General features: G+C 50.6%; 2 protein-coding genes across 7 annotated transcripts; one reads left to right on the plus strand and one right to left on the minus strand.

Moving 5' to 3' along the window:
• Positions 1-763: 763 nt before the first annotated feature.
• On the plus strand, positions 764-11,964 carry DRC4 (dynein regulatory complex subunit 4). Of its 4 annotated transcripts, none has more exons than XM_083452338.1 (11): positions 764-857; positions 1,392-1,490; positions 2,519-2,716; positions 3,336-3,542; positions 3,758-3,812; positions 4,566-4,771; positions 5,361-5,528; positions 6,732-6,818; positions 8,409-8,618; positions 10,966-11,031; positions 11,626-11,964. In XM_083452338.1, exons 1-11 carry the CDS (start codon positions 855-857, stop codon positions 11,773-11,775), a joined length of 1,449 nt encoding a protein of 482 aa, XP_083308464.1. In that variant the 5' UTR covers positions 764-854; the 3' UTR covers positions 11,776-11,964. The 4 variants fall into 4 exon arrangements, with proteins under 4 accessions (XP_083308464.1, XP_083308466.1, XP_083308465.1 ...); XM_083452340.1 differs by having other exon boundaries at positions 798-1,093; XM_083452339.1 differs by having other exon boundaries at positions 809-1,171.
• A 427-nt stretch (positions 11,965-12,391) lies between these two features.
• On the minus strand, positions 12,392-18,794 carry LOC310682992 (cadherin-1-like). 3 transcript variants are annotated; one of them, XM_083452347.1, is made up of 9 exons: positions 18,659-18,794; positions 17,395-17,541; positions 17,056-17,199; positions 16,410-16,554; positions 15,823-15,998; positions 14,941-15,024; positions 13,347-13,489; positions 13,124-13,262; positions 12,392-12,658 (listed from the first exon to the last, which is right to left on the minus strand). In XM_083452347.1, the coding sequence occupies exons 1-9, from the start codon at positions 18,707-18,709 to the stop codon at positions 12,572-12,574; spliced, it is 1,116 nt and encodes a 371-aa protein (XP_083308473.1). In that variant the 5' UTR covers positions 18,710-18,794; the 3' UTR covers positions 12,392-12,571. The 3 variants fall into 3 exon arrangements, with proteins under 3 accessions (XP_083308473.1, XP_083308475.1, XP_083308474.1); XM_083452349.1 differs by lacking the exon at positions 18,659-18,794 and adding an exon at positions 17,804-17,991; XM_083452348.1 differs by lacking the exon at positions 13,124-13,262.
• Positions 18,795-21,264: the final 2,470 nt, after the last annotated feature.

Consider the following 21,264-nt stretch of genomic DNA (forward strand, 5'->3'; position numbering starts at 1 on the left):
CAGCATGGTGGTTATTCAAGAGGGTGTCGGGGCATAGGGCAGGGATGAGGTATATGTGGCCCTCCAAATGTTTTAGGATTCCGGCTCCCATCAGCCCTAGTCACACATAGTCAGTGGATAAAGTCAACGCAAGCAGGGGGTCCCCTAGTTCTAAAGCACAGTTGCAGCAAAATCAGAAATGGGCAAATATTTTCAATAAGCATCTGCAAATGGGCCAGGTAATTCCTTGATCTAAACCTCTAATGTTTTGATACTTGTCCTATTCCTGTCACTGTATTTCGTTGCAATGGACTGTGATTAAAAGCAATAAAAACGACTTGCTTGCTTGCTTGTTTATACATTTATGCATACTGTGCCATCTTCCATGGTGCCTTGTAGGGTTGCACAGGCGGCGAGGCAGCTTCCCTGCTCCCACAGAGCTCACCACCTAAAACTGCAAGGAAACCCGCAGAGGTGGCGGCGGTGGTAGGCAGCTGCCCTTACTAGACATCAATGAATTCTTATTGCTATTGTCGTCGTCGTAGCCAATTGAGTCATAAACCTTCCTTGTTTTGCTGCATCACTGGCAAGGTCTGCCTCCACCATTTCCCAGCCCTAGAAGTCCCATAGAGTCCCATAGGGCTTACTCCCAAGTCAGAAGAAGGAGCAGTTCATCTTCCAAGGGCTGCAAGCGAGGATGAGGCTGACAACGGGCAAGGGGTGGGGCTTCTGGGCCTCCGTTGCTAGGGCTGGGGCCCGTTGCCAGGGGCGGGCCCGGCGGAGCCGGAACTCTCGCGAGGCCAGGGCGGCGGTTGCTCGGAGACGCGGTGACTCCGAGCCTGGGCAGCAGCCGAAGAGGGGACTCAGTCGCCACCATGGTGAGGCCGGAAGTGGGGCGCGCTTGCGATGAGGGGGGCCCGGGGGGCTCCCCCAAAACCGGGGCGGTGCTGGGGCTCCTGCCCGCCAAGAGGCCCCGACCCTCCACCCCGGAAGCGCGGGGGCTGGACGTGCTCAGCGACAGACCGAACTCTGCACATGCTCAGGGGCACTCATTCCTTCGTCACTCTTCCTTACGCGTGCCAAGAGTAAGCCCTGATATAAGCCTTGAGCCCTGGTAAGCACTGCTCTCACCACCACCACCAACCCCTATTTTACAAGTGTGCCTCTTCAACGCCATGGAGCAATTGCACAGGCAAGTAGGTACAGGCAGCCAGAACCCATTTGTTCTTTGGAGAGAGGGAGGGATGCGTGGATCCCCTTCCTAGAGAAAACGGCACTTCTTCATTGCCCAAAGGGGCTATGAGCATGAATTCACAGCCTCTTTCCTTCCTTTGGCTCCCCACTTCATCCATCACACTGAATATGCTCTCTTCTCCTCTCTTGTCCTCTCCCCCACTACCACATTTGTTCAGGCTCCCAAAAAGAAAGGAGAAAAGAAAGGTGGCAAGAAGAAAGGTGCAAAAAGCCCTGTGGTGGATGCTGTCTCCCCGGAGGGCATGACCAAAGAGCAGGTGAGAAGGGGGTCACTTTGCAGTGGCAACAGAGAGGGTACATTCTTAAAAATGTGTGGATGGGAAATAGAAACTACAATGCAAAGTGGTTTCTTGCCAACAAGAGGGAAACCAATCTACCTAGAGTTATTTAGGGGACTCCATTTCCTAGCAACCCCAGGATGATGGGAGTTGTAGTCCAGCAACACCCTGCAGGCCACCCATGTTTCCCACCCCTGGCCTGTATCACATTAGAGAATGGTGAAGGTGTCTCTCATTTTGGGGTGGAGTGATGTATGGGGTGCTTGGCCTACCCTCATTATCTCCAACCTTCCTGGCTAGGAGTAAGACCAAGTGTGAGTCATGCAGTCCCTCAGCTGGCTTGTTGCAGAGTCCACTCTTTCCATCCCTCTGACACTTCACTACAGAACTGAGGACCAGCATTGGGAGAAGCCCCTATTTTGCCAGGGGTCCATGTTGTTCCTTACTATACCCTTCTGCATTCCATAGGGTAGCAAAACTAGGCACCTCTTCAGTATAGCTAAGCTCACAGTTCCATTTTACAGTTTGGGTACAGGTATTGTGAGAATATTGCACAGGAACAGCCTTCACCATCCTGATGCCTTCCAGGTGTTTTGGGCTGCATCTCCCATTAACCCCAGCTAGCAAACCCATCAGTGTAGCTGATGGTTAATGACAACCAGCACATCTGGAAGGTACCAGGTTGGCAAAGACCGCCCTAAACATTCTAAGCTGATTTATCCACTTCCAGAGAGCAACAGACTCATGGAGCCAAGCTTCTCTCTAACCAGATAATTCATTCACCTATTTATCGTGCATTCTGAAATGAAACAGTTGCACCCTTTCTGGAATTAGCCATGCTTCCCATGCCAGTTCACAGGAAAGCCTTGGCTTGAAAAGAAAAAGAAAAAGCTTTGGGATTCACTGAGTCAGAAAAGGCACAATGCCAGTAGTGGCGATGGTGGGCTCCCAGTCCTTCCTCTCGGCTCCAGCCCGACTGTTGGCTGACCCTCTTCTTGGCTTTGCAGCTGGAGGAACACATGGGCCGCATTCGGGAGGAGCTGGACCGTGAGCGGGAAGAACGCAACTACTTCCAGCTGGAGCGAGACAAGATCCACACCTTCTGGGAGATCACTCGGCGGCAGCTGGATGAGAAGAAGGCTGAACTGCGCAACAAGGACCGTGAGATGGAGGAAGCCGAAGAGCGTCACCAGGTGGAGATCAAGGTAAGAGCCTGTGGACTTCACAGATCACAGAATTGTAGAGCTGGAAGGAATCCCAAGGGTTATATAGTCCAACCCCCTGCAGTGCAGGAATCACAGCTAAAGCATCCCTGACAGGTGAGTGATAAAAACATGAGCTGCTTTGTATGGAGTATGTATTTAAGTAAAATAAAACATTCCCCATTGGTACTAACCCAACAACCTTTTACTAGCGACCTTTCACCTGTGAAACATGCTCTCTGCAACCATTGACCCATGGTGCCTCCACTTGTGGTTGAGCAGCTAGATATTGGCTTGGCCAGCCCCGCAATGTTGTGGATGGAAAGTGGGGAAATGGCTACGGCATTGGAAGGGTCTTTTCTTTTGGCATAAAGACATAGAGGCTCACATGTTCCTGAATCTTCTTCAGTTCCTGGTACTTGATAAACTTGGAGCCACGCCACTGCAGACAGAGTTGGTCACCAGCTTGGTTGGTCTGGCACCCCTGGCTGGGGCACCTCAACCGACTTCCATCCCCTTCCCCTGAGTAGCCACAAGTGCCTCTCATTTACTCAGGCCTCTGCAAAAGAGAGTACCTTGGCCGATGAGGGCCAACGCCTGCCTCGTCTTCCTTTTGTCTCAGGTTTACAAGCAGAAGGTGAAGCACCTGCTGTACGAGCACCAGAACAACATCACAGAGCTGAAGGCAGAGAGCACAGTGTCTATGAAGCTGGCCCAGAAGGATCACCGGTCCCAGGAGATGGAGCTGCGTAAGGACATGCGCACCTTGAAGGTGGAGCTGAAGGAGCAGGAGCTGTCCAACGAGATGGTGGTGAAGAACCTTCGGCTGGTATGTCTGAAGTGATGCCGGACTTGGCTCTTGGGCTGGGCTCAGGCCAACTTTCGTTGAGTGCATGGTGTGTGGGTGGGAAGGAGAGGGGTGGTGGTTCTTAAACCTCAGTTGTTCCTCCAGAGCAAACCAGCCTTGGCTTTGCTTTTGAGCTAGGAGGAGTAGGCCTTTGTATATGCAACATCTGTCACTAACCAGTATCATCATCTTGGCAGAAACAACAAGAAGACATAACACGATTGCGCAATGACTTTGAGAGGCAGGTGAAAGGTCAGTTCTGGGGCTCGCCACCAAAAACTGTGGGGTTTGGGTTCAGAAGGGAAGGCTATCTTTGTGCCCAGGCAAGGATCAGTGGGCCACAGTGTCACTTCATCCCTTGGGCTTCCTTTCTCTCACACATGCAGTGACAAGGGAGCTGCTTCCTTATGGCACAGTCTCACTCTTCTGGAAGGTGTATGTGTGTGACTTTGTAGCCATGGTGTGTAAAGGCCATCTCATGAGTCCGCCCTATGTTGTGTGTAATTGAGGCTAAGTAGCAGCTTGATAGAGAGCACACATTTGCATGGGGCCTGTCTTGCATACCAGCTCCTGTCTGTTTTGCAGTCATTCTGAGGGCGGGGCCTGAGGCTTACTTGAAATGCCACATGCATTATAAGGTGGAACTTGACAGCAGTTCTCATCAAATTAAATGTGCCTAAATAGCTAGGCACAGAAGTGCCATTTGCTAGGCCTTCTATGTATTCCATCTCTGCTGGGAGCTTTGTAGAATGCCAGGCTCCATGGGCCCATCCTTTGCTCAGAGTTGTTTATATATAGTCTGAGCACTTCCAGTGCCTTTGGGTGACAACGTTTTCCAGTCAGCCTAGAGTCTTGCTTTGCCCTCTTGTTGGAGCTGGAGAACACTTTGCCCCATCTCCTCTTCCACACAGCATAGAGGAACAGCCCACAGATAGAGGCATGCATAGCCTTGTCACTTTTTTGCCTAGTAGAGCACTCAGTCTGCCCTGGGTGCCGCTTCCCCAGAGATCGAGGCCAAGTATGAGAAGAAGATGCGGGTTCTACGCGACGAGCTAGACTTGCGCAGGAAGACTGAAATCCATGAGATTGAGGAGAGAAAGAATGGACAGATCAACACACTGATGAAGAATCACGAGAAGGCTTTCAGCGACATCAAGAACTACTACAACGATGTCACTCTTAATAACCTGGCACTTATCAACACCCTCAAGGTAAAAGACATGCACCACACGACACCATCCCCAAATCAGCCTGTTGCCAGATTCAGGTAGTGGAAGGTCAAAGTGGATGGTGTTCATTGGGCTTTCTCTGTTTTGTTTTTTGTTCTGCTTTGGCTGATTTCTGTACTGCCATTGCTTTAGAGCCACTACATGTTGCATTTGTTTGCTTTGCCATTGTGGATACCTTGAGCCCTGGAGCTCCTCTCTTGTGCATCTCACTATGGACCAACCCCTGTTGTAGTTGAAGGTCATGTGTTTCCCATTTGGGGAAACGAACCATTCTGGTTTGGGGAGAAAGTCTGTTTCTATATTTTATATGTCAACCGCGACCTTGTTTGTTTGGAAATTTGTTCCGTTCACTTCAGTGGGCCGGTCAAATGAGTCAGGGTGCAGCCTGGTTATCCTCAGGTGATTCAGAGCTGTTGTTTCTCTTTGCCTTGGTGGTGGTGGGTCCCATGGGAGGTTTGAGGAAGCATGTTCCAGACAGGTGGTCAGGACTGGTGGGATGGGGCTTGCTGCCTGTTTTTGAGGACCTGAGGCACACACAGCCTCCTTTCTCTGTGTGTGTCTTGGAGTACAGGAGCAGATGGAGGAGATGAAGAAGAAGGAGGACCATCTGGAGAAGGAGATGGCTGAAGTGCTGCTGCAGAACAAAAAGCTGGTGGAGCCACTGCAACGAGCCCGTGAAGAGGTGGCGGAGCTGCAGAAGAAACTGGCGCACTATGAAAAGGACAAGGCCATGTTGCATGTGAGTCCCAGCGCTCTGCATTCACCTTTGCTTCCTGAGTGTCCTGGTCAATGAACTCTGGGTTACTTAGTAGGACTGACTCTCTGCTAAAGGTAAAGGTAAAGGTAAAGGTAAAGGTACCCCTGCCCGTACGGGCCAGTCTTGACAGACTCTAGGGTTGTGCGCCCATCTCACTTAAGAGGCCAGGGGCCAGCGCTGTCCGGAGACACTTCCAGGTCACGTGGCCAGCGTGACAAAGCCGCATCTGGCGAGCCAGCGCAACACACGGAAACGCCGTTTACCTTCCCGCCAGTAAGCGGTCCCTATTTATTTACTTGCACCCGGAGGTGCTTTCAAACTGCTAGGTTGGCAGGCGCTGGGACCGAGCAACGGGAGCGCACCCCGCCGCGGGGATTCGAACCGCCGACCTTTCGATCGGCAAGCCCTAGGCGCTGAGGCTTTTACCCACAGCGCCACCCACGTCCCTGACTCTCTGCTAGTTTGGTGTGAACAGCACTGGGCTATTTCTGCACCAGCCCACTTTCATGCCACAGATTTTTAATTCCACTTTTGGCAGCAGTTTGCATTGTCTCTATTCTCATGTGCCCTTTATTTCCAGAGTTTGGAAATTTGTACTGTGTGAAACAGGCACCACCCTTTCTGTGATGTCCTTCAGTGCTAATGGTGGTCATTTAGAGTCTAGACAAATGTTACTGCTCCTTCCTTTCTAGTTGTTGTCCAGCACTTTGCTTTTTATTTTTATCAGTGTTTCAAGATGAGAGTTTCGTGATTTTACATGCAGCCACGTACTCACGACCAGAGATCTCTTTTTAGGTTTTGTTCCCTTTTGATGCTGCACACTCCACCAAAGTTGTTGGTGTGTCTGAATGCACAACAGTTTTGCCATAATCGAAAACAGACTCAACTACATTCAAAATACAACTGCAGAGCAATTGAGTTACTATGTGAAGAGGAAGGCAGGGGGCCATAAGGATCATGAAACATGCTGGAAGTTGGGGGCAAGAGACCCCCGAGCTGATGTTTCCAGGATGAGGGACTTGAATGATGCCCAGTCCCTGTGGAGCAGATAGAGGAACATAGTACTTTCCCACTCTTACAGTTTCTCCTTTGCACTGTCTGGTTTGGAGGTCAAAACCCATCAGTCCCTTCTGTGCCCTAGGAACTGTGTGCGGCTGCTTTAACCTCCTTCTCTTCCCTTTCCAGCACACACATGCCCGTTTGAAAGTCACCGAGAAGGAATTAAAGGATCTCCAGTGGGAACATGAAGTGCTGCAGCAAAGGTTCATCAGGGTAGGGATCAAGAATCACTGTTGTGCTGTGGCTGAACTTAGAGTTGGGAGAGAGTTGGATTTGATGGGTGGGCTGTGGGACAGGATGAAAAGTATGGGCCCATTTTCTGCAGATATCCAGTAGAGAGGTCTATATACCCACCCACCATCCATTGGGCCTTGAGAATTCTGTGGTCCTGGTTGTTTCTTGATGAGACCTTTAGAGCAGATGGACAAGTCTGAGCCAAAACTGCCTGCAATGGGCATTCCCTGTCATCTCCAAATTAGCTGTGTAATTTTTTGTGGTTCTTTTGGGTTGCTTGAGCAGCTGGACTTTGTGTTTGTCTGAACAGCGGCATGTCTACTGCTGGGCTGGTCTAGTCATCAGTATGACTTAAAGAAGTGGGGACTGCGATACTGGATAGGGGCAGCTCCCATCAGAGGGGGGGATGGAAGGGAGGGGCTCTCTTCAGTATAACTCATTAAGACATGGGGACAGGTTTGCGTGCCATTCAGCATTGATCTGAGACCTCATTAGCTGCCTTTGAAAACTGGCTGCAGTGGTCCTATCTTAATGAGGGGGTCTCTTACTAACAAGAATTGGGTCAGGCTGCCTCCCATCCCTCTTCCCCCACAGATCCTTGCAAAGTGCATTGGGAGAGAAAGGAGGCCTTTCTGTCCCCAAAGGCATCATTCTCTACCCAAAGGCTGCTTAAAGCACATGGCCTGCTCTGCCATGCCTTGCTGGGTGGTCTGTTTCTGCTCCTGAAATGGGGGAAAGAGGTTGCTGCAGATTCCACAGTTCTCTGGCTCCTAAGGAAGAGGCAAGCAAGCGTGCTGGGGGCTTCTGTGGAGCTGCCCTCTATGACTGCTGCAAGGCCGGGGGTTGAAAACAGGGGCTTGACTTTTCCTGATAAAGGTCAGCATGTGGGAGCACAGCAAGGCAGTGGGTGAGCATTTGCATGGCACACACACACGCACACACACAAATGCACATATAGCACAATGCAAGAGGATGATTTTAACTGATAAAAACCTAATCACCACCAGCCCTGTGTTGCAGCTCCCACTGCCTTCTCTAATAGCTTGAGGGGCTGCCTCAGAGCTCTGCATTGCTCCTCCCTCTGTGACTCACTAAAGTCCCAACTTTTGGAATCATTGCAACATATTTTCATCTGTGTTGGTTTGTGACAGAGGGGGTGGGCAGCTGTTGTCATTGGGTAGCTGGCTTTTTATTTTTGGAAGAAGACTTTTACGCATGAATGTTAGGACTATAGGCAGTTGCCTAAATACACAGCCAGACCCTTGGTCCATGCAGCTCCGTCTTGTCTATGCACTGACTGGCAGTGGCTCTCAAGGCTTCACCTTTCCCAGCCCTCCCTGGAGATGTGCGGGATGCAACTTTGGACGTTCTGTATGCCAAGCATGTGCTCCACCACTGATCTCCAGGCCTTTCCCATGTGCTCACAGTGGACAAGCAAAACACACCAAAACCCAAAGCCCCTTATTAACAGACAGAATACCTGGTTTAGGGGCTTCATGGAGCACCAGTCTGTGCCAAGGCTCAGAGCAGTGCTCTCTTTGACTCTGGGGTTGATGGTTGTCTGCACAGGTGCAGGACGAGCGAGATGACCTGTACCAGAAATTTACCAAAGCCATTAACGAGGTGCAGCAGAAAACTGGCTTTAAGAACTTGTTGCTGGAGCGGAAGCTTCTCGGCCTCTCCAACATCCTGGAGAAGAAGGAGGTGCAGCTCAACGAGGTCCTGGCTGCCACCAACCTTGATCCCGGTGCTCTCAGTGTGGTCACCCGCAAGCTGGAGGTACTGTGCTTCTAATCACCATGGGGGTTATAGAGAAAGTTTATAGATATTTTTCTAATACCCTTCAGTTAAACAAACAGCTCCCAAGCCAGATGAGAACAATTGGTCAGATTCCTTCTTGCTGGTGTTTCAGATGGCGGGGAAGTTAGCTTTTCTCTGAGCACTCCCCCTCATTCAGGGGCAATTAATAAATGTAGCCTGTGCAGTATTTCAGAGGAGCTGCCCTTAGTTGTGCACAAGAGGCCCACAAGCATGAAAAGCCTTTGCCTCAGCCCTCCAAGCAATCACAGCATGTACTGTAGTACCTCGGGTTACAAACGCTTAGGGTTACAAATGCTTTGGGTTACAAACTCTGCTAACCTGGAAGTAGTACCTCGGGTTGAGAAATTTGCCCCAGGATGAGAATGGAAATTGCACGCCAGCGGCACAGCGGCAGCAGGAGGCCACATTAGCGAAAGCGCCCCCCAGGTTAAGAATGGTTTTGGTTTAAGAACGGACCTCTGGAACGAATTAAGTTCATAACCCAAGGTACCACTGTACCAACATTTCCATTTGCCAAGCAGGTTCTGAATACACACGCACACAACTGGCCTCCAGTTGCCTCGGGTTGGCTAGAAGTTGCTAGGAGGTGTTAGTTTCCAGCAGCAGCTATATAAGTCAGTCACATGGGCAGTACCGTGGGCAGAAGGGACCCTCTCAGCAGTGACTGAACCACTGGTGGGGTGAATTGCTCCACTGGGGAATGCTTTCCCTTCCTATCTGACCTGAGCCTCTTTGGTGCTTTCTTGGGACATAGAATGCACAAGCAGTCAGCAAGTGTCTGTTGTGCTTCTGGCTGTGAGAATACACTTGGCATGAGGGTGCTGTGCCTGGGGAAATCTGCAAGAGCCTGATTGAAAGGGGACGTTCCAGTGGTCAGAGACTTCAGTTTCTTTTCCCTCTGGCTGGTGGAGTTGGAAGAGATTCTACATGCAAATCTGCTGAACCTTTGTGCCATTTATTCTGGTCCCAGAATCCGTTCAGTACACAGAGCACACGTGCCCCTTTGCAGCATGAGAACTGTGCGAACTGAAGCGGCAATGTGCCCTCGGTGCCAGGGTGGTGTTTCCTGCTCTGCTGCTCAGTCTCCAACAGAGATGGAAAGGGGGAGAGAGAGAATGAGCTCCTGGCTGCCTTCTCGGTTCCTTGCCTTCCTCCTTCTCTCCCTGCGGCCACTTGGGACTGTCAGAACCTTCTAGCCACACAAGCGTGGCTTGGGGACTGCTTGCCACACAGCTTTCTCTCAACTCGTTCCACTCCACGGGGTTTCCCTGGTTGCGGATTTCCTAGCTGCCTGCTTTCTTTGCTAAGGTTGGGTTCTCTCTAACAGCGCCTTGGTACACAGCAAGGCGATCTGCGCTTTCAAAGCATTCCCCTGGCACGTCAAGTTGTTTCTGGGGAGCAGGGGCTGCCCATCATGCTGCCAGGGCCCCTCCTCTCTGTGTTTCCAGCCCCAAGAGCCAAGGGAGGTTCTCCACCATAGGGACCTCTGTGGCCTCCTCACTCTTCAGGCTTCCTGTCCTGTCCAGTCTCTGAAATGCCTGATGGTATGGAAACAGAGTTATCTCCCGTGACTTGGCCTGCCTGGGAAGGGGGCTTAGTTAGCGGCTTCCACATTCCAAGCACGGCTGGCGCCAGTAACTGGAGATTCTTCCCAGGGGCAGCTGCTCCTTCCACCAGGCCTCCCACATTCCTACCTTCAGCTGCTGCTTGCGCAGGAGGCACATCCACAGGGGATTCCCTGGGTATTGTAGCACCAGATCCTGTGCCAAATAGGGCAAAAAATGGCTTGGTGGCAGAAATGCCAGCCCACTGCTCTCATCTCCCATTACTGGCGGGCAGCGCGGATGAGCCTTAATTTGAGTCACAAAGAGGAAATTGTGCAGGGAGGCAAGAGGCGCATTAGCTCCTGTTTGTAGATGGAGTGCTCCACTGTGATTGCTATGCCAAGTATGGTATGCAGTACTGTATACAAAATTCAGCACCCATGAGAATCTCGGGTTTTACCTGATTTTGTAAAAGCAGGTTTCTAAACCTCATGGCCGTAGAGAGGCTTGGAAATACGTTGGCACTGCCTAATGAAATCACGGAAGCCAACCACAGACAGATTAGGACTTTCAGCATGCAGAATTTGGAGAAAGGAAAGAGCCAAGCACAAGACTGTGCTGCAGAAGAGCACCTAACTTTTCATAGGCCTGTCGTGGCCCATTAAGAAATGGCCAGAAGCTCTGGCTGGGCCTTGACTAGTCCCCTTGTGGGCCAGTTCACTTGCCTGAGGTGTTAACACCCAAACAACCTTCCTTCACAGGATGTGCTGGATTCGAAAAACAATGCCATCAAGGATCTGCAGTATGAGCTAGCCAGAGTGTGCAAGGTAAGAGCTCCAGCTGAGGAGAACCCTGTAATTGTACTTGAATGTCTGTTGGAGCAAAATGTAAAGAGCAGGTCTCTTTAGACACAACCCAGGAAGGAAATATATTTTCCCTAGCAGTTGGCTTTTACTTATGCTTTGTTTGAAAGCCATTTATGCTAGCAGGAATTCACTGTCCTGTGGCAGTGAGTTCCATAGGTTAATGCCAAGGAGTGTGAATAAGTACTTCCTCTGTCTTTTCTAATGCCCACTGCCTACCCATTTCAGTGAACAGCTGATGGGTTTGACAAATGTTGTACTAGCCACTGCTCCATCTGACCTACCAAGTTGCATCGTATTCACCTTCAGCCCCATTTTTCTAAGTTAACAAGTTTGTTCTAAGCATTTGTTCCTTGAAATGGTCTAGCCTGCAACCATTTTAGTTGGCCTTTTCCTGCTCTCTTGCATCCTTTTGGAGAAATATGGATGCAGCCGCCACGGCCATGGGTGCATTGGGTTGGCTATTACCCATAGACAAGAGAAGTTGCCTTAGGTGGCTGTGTTATGGTATGTGATGTTTGATCCCTCTCCTCAACCTGCAATTGCCTCCCATTGCAGGCCCACAATGACTTGTTGCGGACGTACGAGGCCAAGCTCACAGCCTTTGGGATCCCTTTGGACAATTTGGGCTTCAAGCCCCTGGAGACCTCCGTGATCGGCCACACGCTGGGCCAGGGCCCTGCTGGGTTTGTCTCAACCCCCACGTAGCACAGCCTGACATCATACTTTGGAATGCCTTCAGCCTAAGCCTTGTGTGCAAGCAAGCCACTGTCCCGCTCCTGCTGTGGCCGTAGAGGGGACGGAGGGAGGGAGAGAGCAGCCCCCTGGAATGAGATTGTGTCTGCTCCAGCCCTCATTTGTATTAAAGAGGCCCTGTGGTGGGCTATTCAGTCTTCAGTCTCTGCAAAGCCTCCCTTTTTCTTTCCCACACACGTCAAGGCAGAGCTTGTGGACTTGAAAAGCATCCTCCTCTTGATTAATGAGCCCCTGAACTACTTAATCCCACCTTATCTAGAGCCTCCAAAGTCCTCCACACCCATGTTGTGTCCACTCAAGCACCATCCAATGTGAGAACCTCTGAAGAGCCTGACTTCTGGATCCAAGCTAAAGGACTACCTAGTCCAGCATCCTGTTCCCCACAGTGGCCAAGCAGATACCTCTGGGAAGCCCACAGTCAGGATGTGAGTGCAGCAGCCCTCTCCCCACTCATGTTCCCCAGCAACTGAGGGAGCCCTACCTAATCAGTAGAGCACACGTGTGTCAAGGACCCAGACCCAATTCATGGCATCTCCAATTTAAAAGAAGAGGCTTACAAGTATCAGTCTTTAGATTACTCTCACATTTACTACGAGGCAGCTGCTCATGGCCAAGCCCCCAGCCTGAGGCTTGGGCCAGAGGTGGCCGTGGATGTAACCACAGCTCTTCATCCGCTGGACTGTGCCAGCTCTCTCAGAACAGGCACCCCAGTTTGCTGAAGCAGCCCCTCCTGCTGGCCGGTCTCCCACTAGCTTCCTCTGTAGGTGGTGTAGGAATAAGGGCTGAGCAGCAAGGGAATGTGCACTTTTTCTTCCTCTGTGATGGTGAAGACAATCTAAAGAGAGAGACAAGCAAGAGGATGTGTAAAGACAAGGGAGGGGGGAATAGCAGGAGGTTGGTAGTGCTCCTTGATCTGAGATCCTTTCTTTGCTGCACTGGGCCTAGCCCATGAGAAGACATTTGTCAGGGGCACAAATGCCTGGTCCGGAGCACCCCTAGTGCCCAGTCCTGGCACACTTCTGGCTTTGTGCTTTTTCAGGGATGTCCCATAGCACAACATCTAGCTCTCCTACCAACCACCTGGGCCTCTTCCTGCAGGTTTCTGAGGGACTTCACGGCGTGCAGCCTTCATAATGTGAAGTTTATACTGATTTCTCCCGTTTTCCAACGTTGTGCTTCTCCTGCCAGGAATTACATCCCTCAAAGGGCAGTGAGTGGTGGTCCCTGCCATCATCAGTCCTGTAGGAAGGAGCCTCCCCCCCCCTCCCAGGTGTGAGTTTCATCTGGGAACCAAACTTACTTCCACATAAGGGTAGAAGCTGCTGTATCCTTGTTGCTCCCAGTACTCCCTCGTCTCAAAGCGCAGCTTATAGGTGCCAGGTTTCAGCTCCCTGGGCATCGGGCTGTTTCTGTCCAAGCGCCCATCAGGGTTTGTCTTGCTGGAACGGAATAAATGAGGCTGAAACTGCAATGGCCCCAGCCCTACCGAGGGAGGGAGATTGTCCCCCTTCATCCCCTCCTACCTCCTCATGAGCTCTGCCCACGGACGTTGGGGATCCTCCAGCTTAGAGAAGTGCATGGCCAGGCCTTGGGCAGGGAGGCCGGTGAGCACGTTCAGTGCGTGGACAGTCAGGAAAGCGTGGTGGACCTCATCGGAACTAGCCACCTGGAATTCAGAATGGAGAGCCGGGTGGAGCAAAAGCCCCTGTATGAGTTCCTCCCCCTCCCAGTTTCCTAGGTCCATCGATTCCCGAAGGAAGATGTCCTTGCCACCCTCAGCAGCAGGCCCTTATTTTCCAAGCTCTTTCTTGCTGCCCTCAGCAGTTTTTCGCTGTTTTTAAATGTTTGCTTTTTCTCCCAGGTGCTGTGTGCATGGGGGCTTTCTGTGAGGTGTTGTGGCTGTGGGGAGAGAGGGAGGACCCCACCCCACCCACTTCTCACCCATCCACCAGCTGTGTGTTCAAACACAAACTCTGCTGGCTCCTGGGTGAGGGGTTTTGTTGGGGGTGGGTAGGTGGGTTAAGGACAAGATGTCCTCAGCAGACCCTGTGTGCTTGCTTGCTGCTGTCCGCACTGCCCATTCATTTGCCCAAATTGTAGCCCTGCAGCGTGACATAGTGCCTGCCACTGTTTGTACAGAGAGGGCAGGTGAGCAGGTAATGAAGGTGCAGAGGAGGTTCAGGGGCAATGAAGGTCAGCAGTGGTCCCCACTGGCTGTGTCATGATGGGCCTTACAACACCAGCCCCTTGACAGAAGCCCTGCCTGACAGAAGTGCATTTATCCTCTCTAAAGCATGGTGGAACAGTACTCCTGGGTTTCAAACAGAGGTCCTTCCCAGCCCTATCTGGAGATGTTAGGGATGAACCTAAGAACACTGAGTTATGACCCCTCTCCACCCAGAAGGTGGGACTCAACAATGGCAGCTCTGCTCCCTGCCCCATGTATTATTTCACTGCCTTCTTAAACATTTGATCCCTGGCACAGAGTTCCTTTACTTTCTGGCACATGCCAGGAAACTCCCCAAGACAATCAAGAGCGTGGCATTCAAGCTTCTTGTTTTTCTTGAGCTGCCAGAAATTTACATTCCCACCCCCTTGCCAAGTTCCCCAATGAAACACCAAAGCAGGAAGGCTGTCCCTTCTCTTGGGCTGAGCCCACCCACCATCCTAGGATCTCTCACCACCTGGGGTCTCCCTCCTCTGTCCCTCTGTGGTAGTTGGTTTCTCTCATCCATTCTGGGGCATTTCTGATGCAGCCCCTTCTAACTCCACTTCCTTCTTGCTTTCCACTGGCAGGCTGCCTGCCTGTCATGACTCAGCAGAAAGTCTTAACCCTTTTGGTGCCACGAGGGCAGGCTCAATCGGGTGCCCCCTGAAAACATGAGAAAGGGGCCCAATTCATTTCAGGGCAATGGGGGAGGGTTCCATCTCCATCTCTACGCAGCCTAATCTGTAAAATATACATTTTAAGTTCTTGGGACTTCTCACTGGAGTAAAATGCAGCAAGCATTTTGTGGGAGAACCAGAAATACTGTCATGCCCCAGCAAGAGCAAAAAGGAAGATACAGGAGTAGTCGCATGGTTATCTGGGAGTATTTGTGAGTTCCCAGTCCTTACTTGGATCACTGCTGTTGCTGTAGTGCTAAGACCTTCTCCTAAGCAGTCTGTAGCCTGCAGGATCAGAGTGTATTGGGGGGTTACCTGTAAACAAATAATTCCATTAGCATTTGGGCAGAGGGGATGGCAAAGCAGTGTTATATAAAATCCTGAGAGCCCCACTGGCCAAGTAACTTGAGGAAACTTCAAACTCACTAGAGTACTTCCAGATACAGCAAACTGAAATGGGACACAGCTGTTATGCTAGACCAGGCATAGGCAAACTCGGCCCTCCAGATGTTTTGGGACTACAATTCCCATCATCCCTGACCATTAGTCCTGCTAGCTAGGGATCATGGGAGTTGTAGGCCAAAAATATCTGGAGGGCCAAGTTTGCCTATGCTTGTGGTAGACCACCCTTGTTATTAGGAAAAAGTGAAAAGAAAATGCTTCATTCTTGCAAACCATATCGTTAAAGCACGTGACTTCCCCCAAAGGATCTGGGCAAAAGTAGTTTGCCCCTCACAGAGATTCAGTTCCCAGCACCCTTGACAAACTGCAGTTCCCAGGATTCTTTGGAGGAAGCCATGTGCTTTAAATGTGTACAGCTTATGTCCACTTCATCTTCTGTAGGGCAGCCCTCCAGATATTGGAAGGCGGCAGTCATGCAGTTCATCTGTTCCAGACTCAAAGCCTTCCCTCTTCTCTTTCAGAAATCCCTTGCAAGCCCCTCCCCATCTTGTTTGGTCCCCCTCCAGCTAGCCTCTAATCCACCAGTGCCTTATGGCCCAGTGTTTCCACTAGGAGGGAAGCACAGCAGCAGAGCCAAGGGTTGCCTCAAAGGGGAAATTTGGCATCATTAATCATGCCCTCTCCCTACACAGCCAGGACCCAGCCACTTACCGTTCTGTCAAGTCCTGGTTTGTTCAAGCTGATGACCCCTGTTTTATTATCGATGGCAAACATTTGGCTCTGTGGCTTTGTGGGAGTCTGCATAGCGAGGGAGTAGGTGATTACCCCATTGTAGGAATTAACAGCATCATCCATGTCAGTGGCTGATACTTGTGTCACAAAGGTACCTGCGTGCGTGTGCCACAAAAGTCCAAAGTTCAGCTTCTGAAGTGCATCACATACATACCCGCAACATAGCCAGATCATCCCAGCTTGAAGGTCAAATTGACTCTGCCCCAGACAGCTCCGAAATTACCTCTTAGCCTCTGCAAACTGTGCAGCAGCTGGGTGCGATCTGCACTGCTTTTATGCCAGTCTGCAAGTTATGGTGCAGTGCAGTAGTGACTGCCCAGGCCATACAGGTAGAAAGAAGCACAGTTAGGGGCCTGGGTTTTGCACACGATATTGTACCCCCTCCTCCTGTGGGTTCTCCTTCCATAAAGAATGGGCAAAGGATATGGGCAGTCAGAGGCAAATAGTAGGGGTTTCTATACAGTCAGTTCATGCATGTGCAACCAGACAGACAGACAGACACGTACCTGGCGGGGCTCCTTCTGCTACGGAGCCATGGAAGATGCTCTGGGTAAAACGGGGCTTGTTGTCATTCTGATCAAGCACCTTGATGACGATCCTTGTGGGGTTCTCCACAGGCTGCCCAGTTGCACTTACTGCATGAAGGAAGAGCTGCAGAGCAAGCAGGGTAGCAATTGAGACACTCCCCAAAGCTGCCTCTCACCCTCCCAGACACCTTCCCACAAGAGTGTAGAGCTGCCCTTTTCTTCTCACCGAGAGCACCCAGGAATTTACATTAGGGGCTAAAAAGTATTTAGATACTGTATGCTGAGAATTCAAAAATGAAACTAAGCTGAACTTTCTCCTTCCCATAAATAATGGTTGCTAATACTATTGCTTCCCGGGGATTCCCCAAGAACTGACATAAGCAGCAGCAAACATGTGATTTCCACTCTTTCCCTGCCCCATAGAACGTAGCAGCCTTCCCCAACCTGGTGCTTTCCAGCAGTTTTGAACTACGAGTCCCATCAGCTCCAGCCAGCACAGCTATATGATGCTTGGGCTGATGGCAGCAGTAGTCCAAAGGATCTGGAAGGCACCAGGTTGGCAAAGGCAGTTTTAAGAGGTGCTGGGAGGTTCCAGGGTGGCAGAAGCTAGCACAAAGGGACTTACAATGTATTTGTCTTTGGTCTCTCTGTCCAATGGCATGGTCACCATCAGCCAGCCTGTCTTTCTTTCAACGATGAAGATGCCTTGAGGAGGTCTGTCTGCACCAGTCCCAGTGACACTGTAGAAAGTCATGCCATCTTTACCTACCTGGTAGCAAATGAACATGTCAAAACTGAGAAGGTCTGTTTTCCTGTTGCCTCCCTCTATGCCTCCCTCAGAGGTAGAACACAGAGAGGGATTCTGAGCAGGTTCAGAGGAGGAAAAGAAGTCCTCCGAGCATGGTGGTTCTGAGCTGTTCAAGGCACATGAAGAGAAAGAGGCAGTTGTCCTCTCTATCTATACCTGCAGCAGACGCTTGGGGTAGGGACCGATGCCATTCTCCATGACCAATATTGGAGGCAGAAGTTGCAAATCCCGTTTCTGCCTCTTCAGATCAAGTCTGGATTCTGGAAAGGTCAGCACTTCTGCCCAAGCAAATAGGAAGGAGACCTGCAAGGGGAAAAGAGAGTTGCATTATTTTTTTAAAATACCCTCATTCAGAGCCCAATCCCATGGCATCTTCTATGTGAAGACAAGTTTGGCACTCCTTAAGATTTGTAGGGATCTAGGGACAGGACAGTGCTGGACCTCAGGATTCTATCCTGGAACATGTGAAGGAAGACACGTCCTGGAATCTGGACACACCTCTATGTTAAGAGTATCTTCCTTCTATCTTAAATGTCAGTATTGGGTTTGCATTATTGTTATTTACCTGAAGTCCTTTCACTTCATCTATGGACCTGCCACGCGTAGCAACCAGTCTGTTTTGCAGCCTCTATTGAGCCGTAGTCAAGGGTAGAGCTGATGAGAGTGGAGATGGGCCAAGAGGCCTTGCCACAGCTCCCACACCCATGGCCACCATCTTGTTGACCCCTTGGGCTAGCCTTATTTGTGTTATCTGATCCCTCTGCAAGGCTAGATGCTTTGCAGCCCATGGAAGATTCAAGGTCCCTGTTTACAGTGTAAAGGTTGGTGCTCCCTGGTGGTTGTTTTTAAAGGAAATGCATGTTTGCTGATTCAACATTAGTTTGGAACATTGGCAACTGCTCTTATCTTCTCGAAACCTATTTGCTTTGAACAACTATGCTGCCAGTAGAGTGCAGTGTAGAGAGACACAAGCCCAATATTATGAAACCTTCCTCAGCCCAGTAACATCCCCATGCTCACTCGGTGGTCACATCTCCCCCACACTCTGTTCATGCTCCTCTTCATCTTTATCCCCACACCCCAGCTCTTCCACAAGGCCATGGCAACACAGCTGGGGGACAGCACCTGTACTTTGCACACAGGGATTCCCAGATTCAAACCCAGCCACTGCCACCTTAAGGATTTCTGGTTTCAGCAGCACAGTAAAATCACTGCCTGGAGTCTTGAGGAACTGCTACTTGTCAACACCAGATGGACAAAGAGCCCGGCCTGGTATGATAAGGTTGGTTCATGTGTTGGTACCTCTTCTGCACCTACAAAACCCTTAACCCAGCCCCTCCATCATTCATGCCAAGAAGATCCTTCTACAACACCAAAGATACTTGCCCCGCTTCGCTTGCTCTTTGGAGGACAATCCTACCTGAGAGTGAAGAACCAGGAAGAGCAGGAGGCTGACCCTAAAGAAGCACATTGTCCTGCTTCAGCTCTTGCTCCTTGCCTTCTGCAAAACTCTGGCAAAGGGATGGCAACCCAGGTGACTAAGCTAGAGCAAAGTCTGCCTGGCAAGTCCCTTTGGAGGAAGGGTTAAGGGCAAATTGGCAAGCCTGGGGTATTTTGACACACCACATGGAAGCAGGCCACGGTTGATTCAGCATGTGGGACCAAGTGAAGGGCGTGTGCTTGTGCCCTAGGAACATCTCTTGCAGATGGCACTGCCCTCCATTGTGCAAGTCTCATTTATTTTGGTAGGGTAAGGGTTCATTTGGGAGCAGGTATTCTCAGGACTCAACCCTCTGAAGCTCTTTCGAATATCAGAGCTCAGTTTTATGGCCTTTCTCCCTTTGTTTTGATTCAGAGCAGAAATTTTCAATAAAACATGGAGCAGAGGAGGGTGTTGTTATGAAAGCAGAGGAAGCCACTTTCCTTGTGCAGAAACGGAGGAGGGTCTGTCCACTCTCCCTTTCACAGTAGCAGGAGAGTGCCATGCCTAGTCCTGACCTCGTGGCGGACACGGCTTCCTCAGAAGGCAAACCAGGTGCCCCACAGGTTGAGGGCCTTGAGGCGCAGGCAGAGGCTCCTGGAACAAGTGACGAGGAGGGCCCCTGGTGACATACCTGCTTAAGAACCCTTGGAGCTGTCAGAGGAGGTGGAAGTGCCCCCTGCCCCGCCCCAGTCCTCAAGAGCACCGGTGCCAAAAGCTTTTGGTCCGGATCGAAGAGCAACGATACAGCTTGCATTTATAGAACCAGAGCCCCCAGTCTACTTGTGAATGTGAAAGCCTTGATGCTCCTTCACTGCCAGCATTTGTGGTTAGAGAGTGGTTTAGGAGGCCAGAGTATATAAGACCCCTCTCCTGCCCTTTGAGCCTTTCAGTTGCCAGAAATAACACAAATCTGTGGCTCCTTGTTCCTGGCTTTGGCACCCCCCCCCCACCCCCCTGAACTCCCTGTGTGATCGACCGTGGACCATTTCCTGACTTGCTTCTGCATCACATGTTGGACCTAGACAGATTCTGTCTGCTGGACCTATGGAACTCTGCCCTCTTGGCTAAGTGTCTTGCTAAAGGCTTTTTACTCTCCTGTGACCGAGACCCCAGCCCTGGAGGAAGGTGCTCTCCTGGAGCCTGGGAAAGTGCTGCAAGAGTAAGTAGAAGGAGGCAGACCCTCACACATGGGCACCACTGTATTATATCAAAAGACTAACCAGGATCTGGTCCTCATTTGTCTTGACGTTCTCTTTAAATCCCCATAGCAGAGATTTCTCCATGAAGTTGTTAACAGCAAGCTGATGTGCAGATAGCAGCAGCAGAGGTTTTCCACATCGGTGCGCAAAGAACGGCTGCCCACCATTCAACTTCAGAACGAGGTTTGTTGCTTTATATTATAAACTGGTTTCAAGCTAACATGGCTGCACTTGGCCACCACAAGAGGGCACTGTGAGTATACAGAAAGGTTTCAGCCTCCACTTATTCACCCCCCTCGACCACCAGAGTGGTATTTAAGTAAAAGACCCCAGACTGAGTGATCTGGTGGAAGCACTTCTCCAGGCCAATGCAAAGCAGGTAAGGTATTATTATTATTATTCCTGTCACCATAATTTTAAATAGTAATGGAATAAAGAAGAAGAATTGAAAGAGGCAGGGTGTACGTGTAAAAAAGATTAAATTGTTGTTACTATTTATTGGACCTACAATTTTCTCTGCATTTTTATGAAGATTTTAGAAGGAGCAGTCACTTCTCTCAGGCTTGTAAGTTAAGAGGCATGAAAGGAAAGAGGAAGGAGAAGAACAAGCAAAATTCCAAATCATTTACTTTGGTTTTGCTGGCCAAGTGGCCATAGGATTTGTCAGAAGCCCCCCAAGGCCAGTGGAAGTTGAGATACGCCACTGACAAAATATGCCAAGCAACGTCTGCCAATGAAGACGTGCCATTAGCAAAAAATAAGCTGGTACTTATTTTTTAGGGACGCGGGTGGCGCTGTGGGTAAAAGCCTCAGCGCCTAGGGCTTGCCGATCGCATGGTCGGCGGTTCGAATCCCCGCGGCGGGGTGCGCTCCCGTTGTTCGATCCCAGCGCCTGCCAACCTAGCAGTTCGAAAGCACCCCCGGGTGCAAGTAGATAAATAGGGACCGCTTACTAGCGGGAAGGTAAACGGCATTTCCGTGTGCGGCTCTGGCTCACCAGAGCAGCGATGTCACACTGGCCACGTGACCCGGAAGTGTCTTCGGACAGCGCTGGCCCCCGGCCTCTTTGAGTGAGATGGGCGCACAACCCTAGAGTCTGTCAAGACTGGCCCGTACGGGCAAGGGTACCTTTACCATTATCCTCCCAAAGTGCTTGGTCCACATCAGAAATAATTGTTATACCCAAACCAGGAAGAGATGCTGTGCCTGTCATCGCCTTTCATCAGGCCTCTGTCCGCACAAACAACATGAATTAAAACCCTATTCACATTCATAGGGGAGCAAATCGAGGTTGCCTCTTGTTCCCACCATTCTCCCCCCTTTCCCTGTAACCATTAGCGATTG

Source organism: Podarcis tiliguerta (genome assembly GCF_965153285.1).
Source record: "Podarcis tiliguerta genome assembly, chromosome: 8".
NCBI classification, from domain to species: domain Eukaryota; kingdom Metazoa; phylum Chordata; class Lepidosauria; order Squamata; family Lacertidae; genus Podarcis; species Podarcis tiliguerta.

What these genes read in the sequence shown, in the direction of transcription:
- DRC4 (XM_083452338.1), top strand. An exon ending in GTCACCAGGTGGAGATCAAG is followed by an intron (nt 2,717 to 3,335) that starts GTAAGAGCCTGT and finishes CTTTTGTCTCAG; the next exon opens with GTTTACAAGCAGAAGGTGAA. An exon ending in CTTTGAGAGGCAGGTGAAAG is followed by an intron (nt 3,813 to 4,565) that starts GTCAGTTCTGGG and finishes CCGCTTCCCCAG; the next exon opens with AGATCGAGGCCAAGTATGAG.
- LOC310682992 (XM_083452347.1), bottom strand. Translation starts at nt 18,709, where the DNA reads ATGTGCTTCTTTAGGGTCAGCCTCCTGCTCTTCCTGGTTCTTCACTCT. An exon ending in AACCAGGACTTGACAGAACG is followed by an intron (nt 15,025 to 15,822) that starts GTAAGTGGCTGG and finishes ATTTGTTTACAG; the next exon opens with GTAACCCCCCAATACACTCT. An exon ending in GCTTCTACCCTTATGTGGAA is followed by an intron (nt 12,659 to 13,123) that starts GTAAGTTTGGTT and finishes CTCTCTCTTTAG; the next exon opens with ATTGTCTTCACCATCACAGA.